Below are 19,346 nucleotides of genomic sequence, written 5' to 3' on the forward strand. Positions count from 1 at the left end.
TCAGTCCTTGCTTTCTTCTTTTTCCTCCTCTTCTTTTTCCTCTTCTTCATTCCCTTCTTCTTCCGTTTTCTCCTCGTCCCTGGCCCCCGGCAGCTTATCTTTATTGTTTTCTTTTTTCCACTTCATCCTCCTGTTCTGGAACCAGATCTTCACTTGTCTCTCGGTCAGTCCCAGGGCGTGAGAGACCTCAATCCGCCGCTTCCGTGTCAAATACGGGTTGAAGAGGAACTCCTTTTCTAACTCCAGGGTCTGGTACCGGCTGTAAGTTTGTCTGCCACTGCGTCTTCCGGGAGCTGTAGGACACAAACATCAAATAACTTCTAAATTCTCCCCGCTTCGGAGGCTCTGCTCCCCCCCCCCCAGCCCCCCTCGCCTCAATTTTCCTAGAGAAACTGCTGCCCCCCCCGCCCCAAAAAAAGCCCCTTTGAGCCCTGTACATACTAAAGGCGCTGAAGGACGTCGCCGGGTTATTATTAATATCCCCAGGGCTGCTGGTGCTGCTGCCACTGACAGGAGCTGCCCTTCGCTGGCGCGTCCCGGGGAGCGCTCGGCCGGGCTGCTTGGCTGGCTGCAGGGAGGTGTGTGTCAAGCTCATTCACAAAGAGCCCTTTCCAGTTTCCTAAAAGGTGATTCTGGGTGGTGAGTCCTGGTGGGCAGCTCCATTTTAGAGAAAATATGTATTTTCCTGTGAAAGGTGCATTGTTCACCATAAAAACCTCTCCAGCCTTTCTCCTCCTCCCCATTCCCTTTTCTTTCTTCCTTTCTCTTTCCTTCTTTCTTCCTTCCTTTTCTTCCTTCCTTCCTTTCTTTCTGTCTCTCTTTCTTTCTCTCTTTCTCTCTTCTTTCCTTTCCTCAAAATGCCCAACTCTTGTTTCCAAATGTTGTTCCCCAAAATACAGGCTCAGGGTCCTCCTATTTGCCAATATTTACGCCCTGAGAATTTGAATTTTCCATTAAATCCCGTCTCCCTGTCCTCCCGGTTAGGGCTGTGTGTCTGTAAAGCACACGCAGACAGAGATGGATATTTGCCTGTGCAAACACAGGGATTGTATTTAAAACAACTCGAGATGGACATTTGCAGCAATAGCCAAAAAAGAAAGAAAGAGGACTGAGGTATGTGCAGCTGAGCCCCTGCACTTCCTTCTGCACCGTCCTTTCTTAATGAGAAAAACAATCTATTTGGAGGGAAAAAAAAAAAAAAAAAAAAAAGCTCCACTTTGAAATGATTGCATCCTTGAGACTACCTCTAGGTCAAAGCTTAGATAAATAACGTGTTTTCCTCTGCGTCTATCTCCCAGCCTCTGGGCCACATCCCCTCTGTATTAGCCAGAACTCCTTTCTATTTGCTTTTTTTCTGTTGTTGTTGTTGTTGTTAAATTTTGGTGGGGGGTAGGAGGGAAAACTCTGGGGCTCTGATTGTCCTTAAAATTAACACTAACCTTCACATGTTTTGAATTAACAAGGCTTCGAGACAACCTTGGTCCTTAGGTGGGGGAAACTTGTACTTTGAAGTATTTCAGTTTCTGTGCAATTATCTGGACTTCACATGAGCAAAGTTCCATTCAGCCCGAATTATTTTGAATTTCCCACCCCCTTTTTTTTAACCCAGGACAGCAGGCTGTTCTCCTCCACCCCACCCCATAGCTCTGAGCTAAGTTTCCTTTTCTGTTTAAACTTTTATCTCTAGGCTTTAAGAAAGAGATGTAAAGTATTAGTAATACTTATACAAGTTCCCACCTTTCAGGCTTCGTCTCCCAGCGGTTATGAAAGGCTATATGACATTTTAAAGAGCAGTGTATTATCAACATGCAAATAACCTCGTGGGAGCTGTATCTTATTGCCTATCCTCAAGGCAAGCAATAAAAAACAAGTTTTACTTTATTGTGATTTAAGCCTTTTGCAGGGAATCACCTTGCTGGCTCTCTAGTAACTGCTGTCTTGTTTGCTTTCAAAGGTCTTCCTAAAAAGAAGAAACATTAGCACAAACCTGCTCATTTCTTTCATATTTTACAGCTACGCCTCTTATATTTATATTTTTACATATATATATATGTATGCATACGTGTGTATGTGCATGTTTATATAGCTATACATATGTTTGTGCTTGTATATGCATACATATATATAGAGAGATAGACAGACAGACAGAGAGAGAGAGGGGAGAGAGAGAGGGAGAGAGGAAGAGAGAAAAAAATAAAGGAAAACATTTAAGGAGGAAAAAAAGGTCCTAACCGTGAGGTCTCATCCATGGGAACATGAGACTGGGAGACGAATTTTGATTTAAATGCCCTTGTCCCTCGCTAGAGTTACTGTTGGAAGACGATTTACAGTCAGGATATTGTACAACAGTCGTCTCTTGCTGAGCACCATAAAGCGATTGCCTCGGTAGAGCTTCATATCCATAGAATTTAGAAGCGTCTCCGTGACACGCCAAGGCGCATGGGTTTTGCTGGTATCCAGAGTTGGAGATGCTGGAGGTTCCGTGGTGGAAAAACTCTTGGACGTGGTGTGAAGGGTGCTGGAAGGTGGGAGCAGTAGTGCCCGGACCATACACGAGAGCATGGCTCCTGCTAACACTTTGTGGAAATCTGCAGTCGTAGTAAGTTGGCTCCAGCGATTCACCGCCTTTGTACTTGGAAAAGAGAGGATTTACAAAGTAGGAACTCATGACCCTCGCATGCAAAAAAAAAAAAAAAAAAAAAAAAAAAAAAGAGAGAAAAAAAAGAAAAAAAAAAAAAAGACGGCTTTAATTCTAGATTAGTGCGAGATTGTCCCTGGACTGTCTCAAGTCCTGCTTTTTAGTGGCTTTTTTTTTTTTTTAATGCGATCTCAAAGGCGTTTCATGGTGCCTCTGTGTGTCTGTACGGTTGGTTCTCGGTGCTCTTGACTTCTCTTGTAATCTGTCGGTAGGTAGAGCTCTCTCTCTCAATTTCTCTGTAACTCTGCTCCTTCCCTTTAACACCACAGGCAAATTCCTCAAAATCCCGGTGGTGTGGCTTTTTTTTTTTTTTTTTTTTGCCTTTTTTTTTTTTTCCCTCCTCTCTCCCCTCACACGCGATATGTACACATCCCTCCGCCACGCTCAGACAGCCTGCCAGCCAAATGACAGCGTTTTGGGGCGCTTTTTTTTTTTTTTTTTCGGGGGGGGGGGTTGGTTGGGGCGTGGAGGAAAGGTGGTGTGTGCCGGGGGACACACACACCCCCCCACCCGCCCGGAGGGGGGGCACCCACACCTAATGAGTGGAGGAGGGTGAAGGTGCGCATTAATATCCAACCCCCCCCCCCCTTTTTTTTTTTTTTTTCCCAGCAGCAGCCTCTTCACTGATGGCAGCAAATACATGCGCTGGGAGGTCAGCCTAGGTAACCTCAACAGGTAAAGGGAGCCCAAGCAGCCCCCCCTTGCCCTCCCCATCACCCCCCCCCCCCCCCAAAAAAAAAAATCCGGGCTGAGCTCATTCTAGTGCTCAGCACCCCCCCCCCCCACCCTGGGGCCACCCGTTTGCAGGGAGGACGGTGGGGGTGCCCCGATGTTGTTGTTGTCATTGTGCTGGGTCTGGGGGGGCTGCGAGGGTGGGGCTGCTCCCACCTATGGGGGGGCAGAAGGGGGAGGGGGGTGCTGGTGTGCTTGGAGTCGCTGAGCCCACATTGCCTCGGTTTTATTTCTTCCCCCCCCACCACCTTGGTTTTGCTTTTTTTTTTTTGTTTTTGTTTTTTCCTTCGGGGGGGGGGTGCCGTGTTGTTGTTATTGTGGTGATGGTGGTTGGAAGATTGGAATCAAACAAGCAAACAAAAGCAAAACGGGAGCGAGCGGGCGAGGGAAGCGTCTCCGTATTGATTGGCTGCTTCTTGCTGTCCTTCTTTAAAGAAAATAAAGGCAGAAAATTATGGGGAGTTATTTATTATTTTTTTTTTTCTCCCTTGCTTCCTTTCAAACCAACCACTGAAAATCCACGGCTGGAAATAACAGGGAAGCGTCCTTCCAAGGGAATAAAGTAGACCATTGCTTAAAGAGAGCTGCTCTGGACGGAAGAGAGGCAAAGTGAGGCAGAAAGTGTGTGCTCCCTTTTGTGCATGCCTGTAAAAAATAACCATCCACCTTTTTTTTTTACTCTTTCGCTATTCAACGTAGCGATTCGCCCCGTCTTTTCCTAGTGCAAGTGGTATTTGTGCCCCTCGCCCCCACTTTTGGCACTGCGAGTGACCACTCTCTGCAACCTTTCACTTCGGACACTTCATTTTTATGACTGCATGAAGGAACTCAGCTCATTAAAAAAAAATCACATCAAATCACCAAGGATCCGTGTTCATTTTTCGGGACACACACGACATCAACACTTCGCAAATGAGTATTTTGTGTAGAGCCGCAAAAAATACCAAACCCACTAAATGACATAGTATTGCCAACAGTCCCCGTGTTTCCCTCAAAAGTCTACAGACCTTCAAATCTTTCCCTCATGTTCTCCCACCAAAAAAAAAGCAGCCTAATTATTTTCAGAAGGGATCTGGGTGACTCTGACCGGTTTCAAGTGTGGAGGGAGGAAAACGCCGCCTCAGCTGCGCTCGCCAAGCTGCTTTGAGGTGTGTTTTTCTGCCCAGTAAAGGTCACATTCTCGATTTTTTGGAGGCATGGGGTGGCTCAAACCTCTGGCGAGGTTGAAACTGGTTTGGCTGTTGGGTTTTTGGTTGGTTTTGGTTTTTTTTTCAGACACCTTCCCAAGAAGAGGAAAAGACCCAGTAGCCACCCAGCCCACCTTTAGTAGATTTTCATAAATCGAGGGTGTATTTTTCCACTTAGAAAGGCTACGTGTGGTGGGTTTTTCCTCCCCGCAAGCAGACAAGGAACTATGCAGGAAAACAGTGATTTTTCCACCGCCTATTGTGAAAATACTTTTAAAAATCAAGCTACGTTTGCTGTGAAGGAATAGTCTTCGTACCCGAATAATCTCAAGGACGGCACGATGACCATATCCATTTTTACAGGAGAGCTCACCCACCTCATGCCCCCTTCCCCAGCTTACCCCTTCCCTAGAGGCACCCCCCCCCCCAAAAAAAAAAAAAAAAGAAAGAAAGAAAAGAGCAGCTAGGGACAGAGGCTCCTTAATTACCAACTAATAGTCGAGGTGACCATTTTCCTCCTCTAATCAATAGCATTTCTATTTTTAAGAACCCAGTGCCTGCCCATGCAATGAAGGCAGCCGTGCAAATTAAAGTGAAAACAAAAAAAAAGCAAGTTGTCAGATCTGGGTAGTTCGGGCTGGGATTGGGAAGAGCTGCTGCATTTTTTCCCAGTCATTATCCCTGGATGCAGCAAGCAAAGGTGCAGCCAGTCTTCCTTGGGCTGGGAAATAAATGTTTGCCTTCAGTGGCTGTGAAAGGACGCACCATCCCCTTCCAGATCTCATGAAATAAGATCTATGCAATTGCCTGCTTCTTTTTAAGGGAAATATCTTGACATTTGCCGTCTGGGGAAAGTGCTGCTCTTTGTCTTTACTGGTTTGGCCGTGTTTAGGTGTGGGGGTGGGTGGGGGGTGATGTGTCTTGCGGGTGCACGCGCTTGAATGTAGCTTTATCCGTGCGGTTGTATTGTACTTTAGGTGTTTCATTGTACCCACCCGAGTTTATTTTATCCCCCCCCCCCTTTGCCCTGACCTTCACTGAAAAATGTCATTCCCTCCTTCCCCACCCCAAAATGAGGAGGCTTTGGAGAGATACGTGACGTGCGTAAATAAAAAGAAAGGGGGGGGGGGGGGGGAAGAAACCCCCCCACAACCACTTGAAAATAAGCAATTTCTCTGTGCAAGCATTTTTATGCATTTATGCGCCCCCCGCGCCGTCAGATGTCAGCCCCGAGCGCTGCTCCGCGCCCCCCGCGCGGGGGGAAATACCCCAAAAATGCATTTAAAAAAGGGGGGTTTATGGGGGATCTCAGCGCGGGGCGGGGGGGGCGGGGGTGGGGGGTGAGGCCAGGCAGCCCTGCACCCCCCAGGCACCCCCCTCTCCTCCCCCCGGGCGCGGAGCCGCTTCCGCGGGCGCGGAGGAGCCGCGGGCTGCGCGCGGCCCCGCGCTAACATTGGGCAACAGCGCCATCTCGCGGCCGCGCCGGGGCGCAGCGCCGGGGGGGGGCGGGGGTCGCCGGCCCCCGCGGGTTCCCGGCCGCGCGTTATAAGCGATCGCCCCTCACCGGGCCGGGGGGGCCGCGCCGCGCTCCAGCAGCGCAGAGCCGGGGGGCAGCCCCTGTGTAAACGCTCAAGGCCGGGAGGGATTTTTTGTAAAAAGCCCCCCCCCCCCTTTTTTTTTTTTACCCCATTTCCCTCTTTTTCACCCATAAAAATAGCCAAAAAAAAAAAAAAAAAGCAGCAGCACACGCACGCGGGGCCAAACAGCCCCACCAGATGTGCACCCTCCCTCCCCACCTCCCCGCTTTTATCAGTTTTGGCTTGGAGTTGGGGTTTGATTTTTTTTTTTTTTTTTTTTTTTTTTTACCTCCCCTCGTCCGAGGGGGGTCTGTTGTTTGTAGCTTGTAGACAAAACATTCCAATAATCCGGTTTCAAAGAGAAGAGCACCCACCTTATTTAAACCATAAAGCAATTAAAGCCAGACGTCTAGCCAGATCTAGGGTCCTGTTTTGTTCGGTCCTATTCAGCCCCGCATAGCAGGGAGACAAACAGAGTTGTAAAAGTGGCATTTTTTTGGCTGCGGAAATGTACCTATGGACAGCTGTAGGGTCCTGTCGGTTTTGTGTGCTCCACAAAAGGGCAGATTTGAAACCGGGCACACACACACCACACACGCACCCGACCAAAAAAGCACCCCCAGAACCTTATAGACATGCCTATATACTTTTTTTTTTTTTTTTTCCCCTCTCCCAGAGCTATAAGCGCATCTCTCCCCGGGCAGAAATACATGTGCATGTTCACCAGCGCCGGCACACAATAGCTGTATCAGTATGCGTCTGCACACACGCGCCATATGTCAAAGAATGCCGAAATTGGAGCATTTTGATACATTAATCCGGGGAAAGGCTGGCCACAGGGCGTGCTGCCGGGTGCGAGCCGCGTGTATCTTTTTTTTTTTTTTTTAAATTATTATTCTTTATTTTGAGCCACACTGGGGTGGTGGTTTTGTTGGTTTTTTTTTTTTTTTTTTCACTCCGCTGGCTGCGGTGGCGGAGAAATTCAATGGCTGAGCCGCACCAGCGCAGCCTCCCAGCAGGGCCAAATGGCATTTTATAACTGGTGTAACCCTTCACCGGGGGACGGGGGGGGGGTTTGAGGATACCGGGGGCCTTGCACATGAACTAAAACTGCGGCAGGATTTAACCCAAGCCAACCCACCACCAACAAAAGAAAGCCCCAACCCGCAGCTCGGTGCAGACAAAGGGGCATCTCCGCCGCTGCCCCCCGGCTCTGGCGGGGTCTGGCCCGAGAGGGGCAGGCGGGGGGGCTGGCAGGGGGGCTGGGAGGGGGGGGGGCTGCAGGGGGGGTTGGGAGGGAGGGAGGGGGGCAGGGGGAGGGAGCAGGCTGTGGTCGCACTGGAAATGAGATCCGCTTGAATGGAAGGGGGGCCAAAATGAACTTCCATACATCATGTCTTTTCAACATCGCTAAACGCTCCTGACAAGCCCCTCCAGAGAGCCGGGTCCGAAACTGCCTCCAAAGTCCTGTCCAAATCATCATCGCGATTTTTTTTTTTTTTTTTCCCCCCCCCGCTCTTAATTAATAATGATAAAACGGGGGATGATTTCTCCCCTCTCGCGAATAGGACGTGGGCGAGCCTCTTCCGACCCTGCAGCATTTTATTCTTTATTTGAGGCGGGGTGAACGAAGGGAGAAAAGCAGACGGGAGGGAAAATAATAATAATAATTAAAAAAAAAAATTGACATGACTTAGGTGGAAAGATTCCCCTCTTCTTTTTTTTTTTTTTTTTGGTCCATAAATCTTTCGCTCTGCTAAAATGTTTTCTAACCTGACCATTTCATTGCGCTCGTTAAGGTTTTTCCAAACAGACCTAGCACAGAACTGGGATTGTAAAAGGGCTTTTTAGCTTCCCCTGCTCCAGGGATGTCTCCGCTGATAGACCGCGGTGCGCCTGTCCCCCTCCGGTGACCAAAATAGACCCCGCTTTAAAAGCGAGGACACAAATCAGGGGAAGGAAAAGAAACCTCCAAATGCTTCAGCAAGAAATATTAAAGAGCAATATTTTATGAGATCAGCAGAAGTAATCGCTTCCAGATTTTTTTATTTCGGAGGAACTGGGACGAGGGCGACAAACGTATCTCGCTCGCCTGCTCTGGTTTTGATTAGAAAGATTAAAACGCTGCTCCACTCATTTCATTAAAGAAAGGGACCTATAACAAGTTTTTATGATTAAACATCCCTCGCTGCTCGTTTTTTATACAATCTGCTGCCTCTTGCTCCTCATTCAGCAGCCTGCAAAGCGCCCGCGGACGGAGCCCTGGCAGGGGCTCGGGGGCCGTGGGCAGCTTTTCTCGCCCTTGGGCCCCCCCCTTTTTGTTTCTTAATCTCCCCCGTGTAGGGCGAAGGGAGGCGGCGGGGGGGGGGGGTGTCCTGCCTTTTTCCCTTGCCTTTTAGCCCCGAATTTGCAGGCTGCCGCTCCGCCAGCACACATTTATTTCTTTATTCCCCTGCTCTTTCTTTCCCCCAGCCCTTCCCCACCCCAGACGTGTGTCCCCCCCGCCTTCCCCTGGGCTGTCTTGCGAGAAGCAGCACTTCCAGCAGCCCTCCAAGTTTTGGCAGCCCACCGATAAGGCAGAGGCCCCCCCCGAGTGGATGGCAGGGAGCGGGCGCCTCTGCCAGCTCCTCTATTCCCAGCATCCATATTTAGTCTTTTCGCATATCCTTCGATTGCCCGGGGTCATAAATTAGTACAATTAATTATCCCAATCTAAAAATTGATGGCACATATAACCCTTACCTCAGCGCCTTTTTATTACGGTGCTGGGAGATAGGGAAGTGCTGGGAGATAGGGAAGTGCTGGGGACGGAGGCAGGGATCCGCGCTCGGCGGCGGGGGATGCTCGGGTCCCCCCGCCGAGGCTGCGGCACCGGCACCGGCACCGGCACCGCCCGGCAGAGCCCCGGGGCCGCTCCTCGGCAAAGGGCTTCGAATAAAAACACACCTACATACTGATTTTTTTTCTTATTTTTTTTTTCTTCTTTTCTTTTTTTCCTTTCCCGTGACGTTAGGTATATTTACATAGAGCTGCTCTACAATAGCGAACATAACAATATTACAGAACGGTTCTGAGACGAGAATAAAATACACAAATAAGTACAGCAGAAACGTTCAACACCATGACAGAACATCATTGAGCCATATTCCCTTCAGTCTTTTTTTTTTTTTTTTTTCCTCTTTTTCCTCTCTTTTGTACAAAATATTCACTCACGAGCTCGCGGAATTAAAAAATAAAAATACTGGATAAGTTTAATTTATGAAATAAAATACTAAAAAAAAAAATTCAAGTACTTCTTGTGTTTGTTTTCTGAGGAGGACAAAACAAAAAACAAGGAAGAAGAAAGGAAGAGAAAACAACCCCCCCCAAACATCTTTCTTTTATTTAGTTGCATTTTAGAAAAGACTCGTGTCCCAAAACGCTTGCTGTGTTTGCCTATAATGCTAAACATTCATCCGCACATTCAAAGTCAGAAACATTTCAACCCCCAAAACCAGCCTCTTTTTTTTTTTTCTTTTTTTTTTCCTTTTTTTTTTTTTTTTCTCTCCACCCTCGTTTCTCATTGACTGGACTTTGCCAACTTTATTGCTGTTCTTTATCGGTTTTTTCTTTATTCATTTTCTTCATTTTCATTCGCCTGTTCTGAAACCAGATTTTGACTTGGCGTTCAGTGAGATTAAGGACTCTGGCTACTTCGTACCTCCGGTCCCGTGTAAGGTACATATTGAATAAAAACTCTTTTTCCAGTTCCAGGGTCTGATACTTTGTGTAAGGACATCTTTTCTTCCTCGTGGAGCGCGCATGAATCCAATTTGCGACGGGATTGTCTGAGAAAGAAGATTTTTTATATTTTTGGGGGGGGAAAAAAAAATCAGTGTATACAGCTGGCCTTTCTTCCCTCCCCCCCTCCACGCCCTGGTGTATCTATAGAAACCTGTTTAATTAGCAGATCTTACCTAAATATTTTAAGTGACCTTCAGAAGAGTTTAATCTGTTTATTTTGGAGGGGTCATTTCCTTTTCTTTTGCTGCTGTTCTCACATAAAAGTTTCGGTAAATAAAACTGTAGCAATGGGTTTAAAATAATAATTATCCACATGACTGCTACTAGCAGTAATCTAAGAACATAGTCATAAAAAGTCAAAATTCCCACCATTTCATAGGCCCATAAACTCTTTTTACAACCTCAGCTCTCCAATACTTTCCCTAGAAGCTTTCCCAGACCTGGAAAGCCGAGTTTGTTTTCTTAATATCTTAAGGATGACACGCGAGATGTCCCACTGGCTCCCAGAAATTGGCCTTTTTTTTTTTTTTTTTTTTTTTTTTCTCCCCAATCCCCCCCAACCCCAGCCTGAAGGACCTTCCACGCTGCTGCCACAGCCCCGCTTGGCCGGGGGGAGCAAACCCCCCGCTCCTTTCCTGGGAGAGGGTTTTCCCCTCTGCCCGTTTTAGGCAGCTGCCTGCCAGCAAGGGGAGGCTTTCGCCCCCTGATTCCTCGACTTATTTTTATCACGAGGGTGCCTGGCACCAGCCCGCCTGGCATAAATAGAGGTGCGAGCACCTTTCCGGCTGGGGAGCGAGGTACCGGGGTGCCCCCCGCTCCACCGCCCTTAGGCCGGGGGGGTCCCCCCAGACCCAGGGCTGCGGGGGCGTGCGGGACGCCGGCGGGTGCAGCCGCATCGTCCCCCGCGGATGCTGAGCTCCTGGCCGGGAGGGGCTGGCGAGGAGGGGTTGGGGTTTGGGGGGTTGGGGGTTTTTTGGGGGGGTCGGTTCAGTGCCGGGAGCGGGGCTGGCCTCCCCTGCACCCCCCGGGGCCGGTGCCCTCGGCGGAGCGGGGCTCCAGGAGGGAGCCGGCGGGGAGGGTGGCGGTGCCGGTTACCTGACTCCTGCCCCTGCAATGCTCAAGGTTTCCTGATGGCTGGGTTGGGGGTTTTTTTGGAGTTGCCCCCCCCCTCCCCTCTCTCACTCGGGCTGCAGAAGATGTTTCTTCAAGTGTATGGTCCAATGTCCTGCGCTCGCTGCCTTTTGCCCTCAGCTACCTCCGCACGCTCAGTTTATGCCTTTACAATTCCAATTTTCCTCCTCGCTTCTCCCCTACACACCCACACACACACACACTCCCCCGGCCCCCCGCCCAGGGCACCCACCTTTTCATGTATTCCCACGTGTTGGGGGCATTTTATGAATAATTGCACCGGTGGAGCTTTTATTGATTTTTAAAATAGATAAAGAGACACCTCTGCATTTATCCAGAGATATTCCTTTCCCCTCCCCCCCAAAAACCCCCGCATCGACACGTTCACTTCCAGCCAGCTACAACTCTTCCTTGTTCTTTGAAAGTGGAAATATTTGAAAGCGAAGAGGCTTCTCCCTCTGCCTACCCCCTCTCGCTGCCTCTCACACACGCACTCTCCTTCTCTATTTTTCTTTTTTTTTTTTTTTTAATTCCCCCCCGGTGGAAGGTGATGAATATTTGATCAAAGAAGCCAAGAGCCCCCCCCCCCCCGCCCCTTGCGGAAAAAAAAAAAAAAAAAAAAGACTAAAGAGCCCAAAACAAAGTACAGATATTCGCTCCTCGGCTCTGCTAGGCGGACTCGCTCAAACCCCCAGATCTTCCTGCGTATCTGGAGTTTTAGGGTCGGGCTCTCTAAGGTAATTTCATTTTATTGAGTAGGGTCCTGGAAGCCGTAATGCCTCCCCGGTCGTAAACAAGAATGACTTCGACTTACTAGGGTCTAATTCGTGCTTTTCTTCTTTGTGTTTGCTGGAAGCGATGGCTTCGGACTCCGGGGAAGGAATTGTCTGCGCTGCTCTGTCTCTCAGCTCCCCCGGAGCCGCGTACATGTAGTCCGCGTAGCCGCGGCCGTCGGCGGGGCCGCACTCCGCCCGCCGCCCCGGGAAGGCGTCGGGCTTGAGGCCGTAGGGGCGAGCACCGGGGGCGAAGGCCGGGAAGGAGACGGCCCCGGCGAGGGGCTCCAGCCAAGTCCGCATGTACCTGGGCTCGGCCCCCACGGGCGCCTGGGGAGCGTAGGGGTGGTAGCCCACGGAGGACTGGGAGTGGACGGGAGCCCAGGAGGTGGTAAAAACGGCCGGCTTGGGGGCGAAACTGCAGGACGGAAAGTCGGCACAGTCCGGGACTAATCCTGACGGTCGGGCAGCAGCCGGGTGGGAGGCAGAGCTGGGGAACCTGGAGGCCAAGAGCTCTTCGTTCTCGTGGCTTATCAAGGAGTCAACATAGTAGTTGCTTATGGGGCCAGAAGCCGACATGGTTCCCCCCTCTTTTACATTCATAAGATTATTGTATGAACTGTATGTGTACTTTTTATCTTCTCATAGAACAATCAGGGCAGGTAATTATTTTTTCAGCCTTTCCCAGTGTGCCATTGGCTGCCCGCCCTCACGTGATTGTATTTACCCAAAAATATAGCGTGGATCAATCCGCAGGTCTTTTTTTTTTTTTTTTTTTTTCCCCTCCCTTCTCCTTCCTTTTTTTTTTTTTTTTTTTTTAATAACGCCACCCGGCTTTTCCTAAAACTGATGGCGGTGGGGCGGAGGTGGGGAGGAGGGCGGCTCGCCCGTCCGCGGCCGGGGATGCTCAGCCCGCGGGCTGGGGGGGAGATCTGCCCTGGTGCTGAGGAAGGTGGAAGGTAATTGTGGAAGGTAGTCCAGGAACTATTTCTTGACGTAATTTGTCTCTGTCCTTCGCTTCTGCAGCTTCTAGCCTCTAATGGATACATTAAATTGAATATCGGTGGGAAGGGGAGAGGGGAGCAGCGCGGCGGAGGTGGGCTCCCCACTCGGGGAAAGGAGCCGGGGGGGGGGGAGAAGCTTTTAACCTAAACGCAAAGGGGGCTTTTGTCATCTTTTGCAGCGCTGTCTCATCGTCAGGCTGCTCAGCAGCTGAGAAATCTGTGGGGCACAGGCACATCCAGTCCTGCTTTAGGAAATAAGTGTCTTCAGGAGGAAAAAAAAAAAAAAAGGTAGTATGAGGAGCATCTTTGCAAAGAGGAGGGGGAAATAATAATACCACCAGCCGCCCCCCCCCCCCAAAAAAAAAAAAAAAAGGAAAGACTGAGCTTTTGCAGTGAAAGCCTGCATTATTCGGCAAGTAGTCGTGGATGTTTTTATGTCCTTCAATAAAATTTTTACGAGGATCATTTGATTGTTCATAAATGTGTCGTTCATTAAATAAAACCGTAGGACTGAGTTTCAGCTATATAGCTGAGGACGAGAGAGCTTTTGCGTGTCAGGAGGAAGCAACAATGTGTGTTGGGCACATGATTGTTCTTATTTTTTTTTCTTTTTTTGTTAACGCCTGGAAACTTTTCTTTTTGCACCAAATCGATTGAAGGAGTTGGGAGCGTTAAAAAATCCTTGATAGCCTGCCTGCATTTTGAGAGAATAACCTTTCCTTTGTAAGGAAAGACAGGTAGGTAAATAGCTGACGCCCATTGGAGTCTGAAAGAAGGGAGTTAGGCGATTTCTCTGGAAGGAAAAAAAAAAAATTAAGATACCTAACCAAAAATAGCCTCTCGTGATTTTTTTAGAAACAGAACCCCCCAAAAATATGGATTGTCTGGGCTCTCCAGGGCTCTCCATCACCTCGGGTTTTCTAGGGCTGGGGGGACATGGAGGGAAATGGTCAAAATTTGAAGAAGAAGGAAAAGTGTGGGCTCAGCGAGCGATGGGGTCCTGCGTGGGAGAGGCAGGCAGGCAAGGGGGGTGGGCAGGCTGGCTCCAGTGGTGCAGCATTCGCCAGTGACAGGCGTTATGTACAGTCTGTGCAGGTCCCACGGACGGACACGGCGGAAGCCTCTTCAATTATTATTATTATTATTATTATTATTATTATTATTATTATTATTATTATTATTATTATTATTATATGTAATTCTTTTTCCTCAGTAAGTTGCATGGGAAATGCGAGCAGGAGGAGAAAAGAGATTAAGCTGCCTTAATTCAGATTCAGGGGTAAACAGGCAAGAAGGAGTGATGCTGCCAGGAGACCCCCCCAGCCCCTCCAAACTTACCCCCCTCAGCTGAGCCAGGATAAAATCCTGCACCTCAATTCATAGGGCTCGAGGAAAAAAAAAAAATTAAAAAAAAAAAAATGCACAAGGCTGCCCTCGCTGCTGGTAGAAATAGGATTTCCCTCTCGAAAAATAGGAAAGGCTTTAAAATAAAAATATGACAGGGGGTGTTTGTCAAAGGACTCCGGATTTTCCAAATTCGAAGAGAAAAGTCATCGACTCGCTCCCCCACAGAATTTATTCCTCATTCCGTTTTAAGTCCCCTGCTTTATGTGAGCCCTTAAAGGGAAATATTCCTGCAGGAGCAGAATGTCTTCTTTGGCCTTTATCGAGACCAATTTATCTGTCAATCACCAGTCTCCAATGACGGTTATTTTTATGTTCGCGAGAAAATATATATATATACACTCATCATTCTTTTACCTATTCCCATTTTAAAAATACTTACTCTGCAGAGCTGCTAATATAGTGGGCTGTGACATGTGGAGGGGAAAAAGCAGCTTGGCTTTTCTACTTTGGTAGAATATTTTAAAGAGAATCCCTACAAAAGCAGGGTTGTCTGCAAACGTATATGCAGAAGGGGAGAGGGAGAAAGAAAAAAAGAGGCAGAGAGAGAAGGAGGGAGAGGGAAAGGAAGCACTGAGCATGCAGAGGGAGAGAAGCACCGAAAAGCAGAGTCAGTGGGGAGGTTTTCCAGAGGAGGAAAAAAATAATAATGTCAGAATATACCACAGGCGAACCGCAAAACGAGGAGAAATTACCAAAGCCACGCAGTTAGAAGAAGTAGCAGCAGTTTTTGTAACCCTAACGCAAGCAGGCAAGGTCACTAAATTAGTCGTGGATGGTGTATGTTGGTGTTACACAAAGGCAAACATATCTGGCAAAGATTTCTTTTATTTGCACGGAAACCTGCAGCACACGGGATTATCCGCTCCCCACGCTGCCGTGGGAACTTACATGAAAAATAAGATAGCGTTTGTAGCACCAACCCCTTTCATCCAGGGAGCGCTGGGCTCTGCGAAGCCAGCAGTACAAAGCAGAGATGGAGACACTTCACCTTAGAGCGGGCTGGAGGCACGGCTTAAGGCTAAAGGCACTGCTTAAGGCTAAAGACACGCTTTAAGACGAAAGACACGGCTTAAGAGCACGTTTTCTCTGCTGCAGAATCCCGTAACACCATGTGAACCCCCCATAAAATTTAACGTGATGTGAACCCCCCATTAAATATTGTCCTTCCGCGCGTATCTCGACATGAAACCATCCCCGTGGACGAATGCAAAGTTATGTGGAGAAAGTCCACTCAGAGTGCAGGGCAAATAAAGCGATAGCCTGAAATATTCTTCTTTTCAGTAGCAGTGTCTCCGAGCAAATATCCAGACTGGAATTAAAACACGCCTTGCTATTGAATTCAGCAGCTACAAGGTTATCTCGCAGCTTTTATGCACGCTCCAGCTAGACTCCTATGCCTCCACAAAAGCTTCGGTACTTGTTTAATGGGAGATTACCTCTTCTGAAATGATGGTGAACTATCACATCCCTTCCAGGCAGACTAATATCTTTTCCTCTCACCTCCCCTTTTGAATCTGCAGGGGCAAGAAACTTAATTGCATTGAGCAAAACTAACACTAGCAGTCCACAAGCTGTATGAGTATTTATATTTTTTTTTTTCCCCTGGCGGAGGAAAAAAAAATAAATAAAAAAGAAAAAGGAGAAAGTCGAGTCGCAAATTAGGAGGTTACAGAAAATCGAGCCTTTGTCTGAGCACTGTCCTGGCTAGCTGACTTCTGACACCTTTTCGCAGCTAAACGCTTCCCATGTTCGCCCTGCTCCTTGCAAGTGCTGTGTGTGCTCAGCCCGAGCTGCATCCCTGCCCTGTGCGCGCAGCCAGGCTCTTTTCCCACTTCCAAATCTTTTGGTTTCGCTTTGAGAATTTCTCCCCTGATTGGAAGGAACGGAGACAAAAAAATAACCCTAATAAAAAAAAAAAAAAAAAAAAAAAAGGAGAGAGACAGAAGAGGGAGGGAAAAAAGAAAAAAAAAAGAAAAAACAGCTATTGGACAGCCTGCCTGCTGAGGTGACACTGCTTTCTTGGGTTTTTTCTTGCTTTTTAATTTTTTTTTTTTTTTTTTTCCCAAAAAGAGGTGGTAAGGAGAAGCCAGGCTGCGGTCCCCAGTAACTGGCGGGGGGGGTGGTCCCCCTGCCCCTGCGGCAGCTCCAGGCCCCAGGGCCACCAGCGCCTTCCCCCGCAGAGGGGCTCCGGCGCTGCCCCCGCAGCCGCGGCCCGGCCGGCCCGGGGAGGCTGCGGCAGCCGGGGGGGGGCTGGGGCCGGGCGGGCACCGCGCCCCCTTGGCAAGGAGACAAACGGAGCCTCCTCGGGGGGGAACCCCATCCGCATTGCCCCGCTTTCCCTCGGTTCAATTAACACTGTCAAGTTCGGATTAAAAAAGAAACGGGGGGTTTCTCCGCTCCTTCCCCCCCGGCCCCCTGCACACCTCCAGCCCCTGCTCTGGAGGAGCCGGGAAGGGCGGTGCTGGCTCCATCTCTCTCCAGGAGCGAAATGAAAGTAACCCTCCAGCCAGCTCAGCTCCCGCTCCCCGCCTGCCTTCTCAGCCCTAACCCAGAATAAAGTTCCCCCCTTTCCCCCCCCTTTGTCCTTTTCCATTCCTTTCCTCTCCTCTGTCGCCTGCCCAAGTTCTTTCTCTCCTTCTTTTGTTCCTTCTTCACCCCTCCTTTCCTTAAAAAAGAAACAAAAAAAAAAAAAAGAAGAAGAGAGGAAAAAAATTGTACACAATAGATTGAATGACTCTAAAGCAGACTCTCTGAAGAGGCTGCAAAATATTTCCTGATCCCCCAGATACCTCTGTTTATTCCAGGATTGTGTCTCAAAGTAAATAAATATGGGGAAAGATTAATTTCAGGCCAAATACCGTCCGTGAATCTTGCAGCAAGGCTGATTGCAGGCTATAGGCTTTGCCCTCCCCCGCGCCCCCCCGCTAAATTCTTTGGCTACTTGAAAATCATATTTGTTCAGGCTTCCTTAAAAGTTATCGTATAGGAAAAGCTCCCCAGGACAACAATTGACCGCTGGAACTTGCACGCTCGTACCAACGCGAAAACTTCAATCTGAGCCAATATGGGAGTCACAGCTAAGGCAAGGAAAATCAGCATTCAGCTTCAAATGACACTGCAGGAGCTTTTTACCTGCTTAAGTGCTTCCCCCCCACCCACCCCCCCCCTCTGTTTGTTGCTTAGAATTCCTGTCTCTCCAGTCTTGGAGGTACGGCTAATAGACAATAAATTCCGAGGTGCAATTACAGCTAAGAACAATTTCTTTAAGTGTGTTATGGTCTCCTTTTCCAAAATTTCAGGTCTCCACCAGACGAAGCCTACTGCAGATGTTCACAAACAGCAGCTCGTCTGCGGCAGCCGGGGAGGGTGCAAAATTAAAGCTCCTCTCCACGCTGCTCTCCAGGTTAGCTCGGTTTTGGGTGTGATATGAAATGCAGGTCAACAGAAGGGGAAAAAAAAAATTTCCCAGAGAAGTAAATTAAAAGAAGAGCAAGAAAACAAGCCTGAACCCAGAGAGGCGAAGTGTATACTGCCTGAAGAAACATATTTCTATACTTCTCCCTTTACATTTATTATGTTTCTGTCAGACACCCTGTAATTAGCATAGATAACTATAGTTGCAAGCTCCAAGTTGTGTCTGCAAATTCTATTGTTTGGCTGCTCCGGTTGCACACCAGCGAGCTTGAAAGCGAGCACAAGGTGTTAGGAAGAGCCTGGTGCCCTCAAATAAGACAATAACCCCACGAAATGTATGGGGGGGCGGGGGGTGGCGGAGGGGAGAAGGGTGCTGCTTTAGGCGATGGATTCCAGCCCAATCTGCACCGCAACAGCTCTGGCCTGGTGCAAACGTCTCCTCCAGGAGATCAGTCCGGTCTTAAACCTGCCTCCATCTACCACAGTTATGGCTTAAAATAAAGAATATTCGGGCAACACCCCATCTCCTGCCCCAGCCCACTCCCCTCCGAGCAGTGATTTGTAAAGGTCATCTGCAGAGCCAATACCTTTGTAAATGCTCGGTGTCTGAGCCAGACGCCCGGACACCTAAAGATAACAACCTTGAGCAGGGACATTTGCTGCCATTTACACCAGCCCCACCACCAGCCCCACTTTGTTTTCCAGCCCTGGAGCGGGTTCGTCTGGTAGGGAAGAGCTGAGCCTTCAGGGGACTTTCCCAAAATCCAGGCGAGCAAATATCTATGAAGAGCCGGGAGAGCTTCTATTTTATTTAGGGAGGAAAAAAAAAAAAACAAAAACCACCAAGCCAACAACCCATAATATAGCCAAGTTCTTCCCCTGCTGCAAAAAAGGGAGAGTTTATCAACACAACCTCATCTCCCCACAGCCTCCTACTCAACCTCCCCACCCAGAGCTTTTGCTTGGAGGTCCCTTGCAAAACCGCCCCAAAATCGTTCCTAGCAGCAAAGGATAAAGTTCATCCACAGGCGATGCGCGTACGCACACACACACAGGCAAAAGCCTCCGGGTTTTAAAATTACACCTGCTGGGAGAGGAGCATTATACAAACAGGCGCAAGAAAAATTATGCAATCCAGCGTATCGTAATATCGCTAATATTTTACTCTGATAACAGCATCAGAAAGTGCATGAGCATTAGCAACAAAGCAAACAATATTACGCAAAGAAAGATGAAGGCAAACAGCATGGTGTCTTTTTGACTACCCATGTTTTTACATAAAAAACAGGCACATCTATACAAAATAGTTGAAGCAATAAATTCCCACCGTCCTTCTTCCTGATCTAATATCATAATTAAAAAACAGTAGGGGAGATTTTAACTTTTACTGCATTTCTGGGGTTGGGTTGCTAAACATATATTAACTTTAGATTCTTCTCTTTCTCTCCAGGGGGGTGGTGTCTCAGAAATAAAATCAATCTTAATATACACATAATAGATATTGTTTTGTCTTGTACATGCTGTTAGAAGAAAGGGAAAGAAATCTGCAGATAGTTAATACAGAGAAGGCAAACTCATCATACATGTAATGAATCCTTTAAATCATTCAATTATCACAGCACTAATATCAAATAATTATG

General features: G+C 48.3%; 2 protein-coding genes across 2 annotated transcripts; both read right to left on the reverse strand.

Annotated features, from left to right (window-relative positions):
* Positions 1 to 2,668, reverse strand: HOXC8 (homeobox C8). Its single transcript, XM_075725061.1, has 2 exons — positions 2,233 to 2,668; positions 1 to 293 (listed from the first exon to the last, which is right to left on the reverse strand). Exons 1-2 carry the CDS (start codon positions 2,666 to 2,668, stop codon positions 1 to 3), a joined length of 729 nt encoding a protein of 242 aa, XP_075581176.1.
* A 7,108-nt stretch (positions 2,669 to 9,776) lies between these two features.
* Positions 9,777 to 12,484, reverse strand: HOXC9 (homeobox C9). The gene is made up of 2 exons (XM_075725060.1): positions 11,923 to 12,484; positions 9,777 to 10,021 (listed from the first exon to the last, which is right to left on the reverse strand). The coding sequence occupies exons 1-2, from the start codon at positions 12,482 to 12,484 to the stop codon at positions 9,777 to 9,779; spliced, it is 807 nt and encodes a 268-aa protein (XP_075581175.1).
* Positions 12,485 to 19,346: the final 6,862 nt, after the last annotated feature.

The sequence above is a fragment of the Pelecanus crispus genome, chromosome 26 (assembly GCF_030463565.1).
Source record: "Pelecanus crispus isolate bPelCri1 chromosome 26, bPelCri1.pri, whole genome shotgun sequence".
Lineage (NCBI taxonomy): Eukaryota > Metazoa > Chordata > Aves > Pelecaniformes > Pelecanidae > Pelecanus > Pelecanus crispus.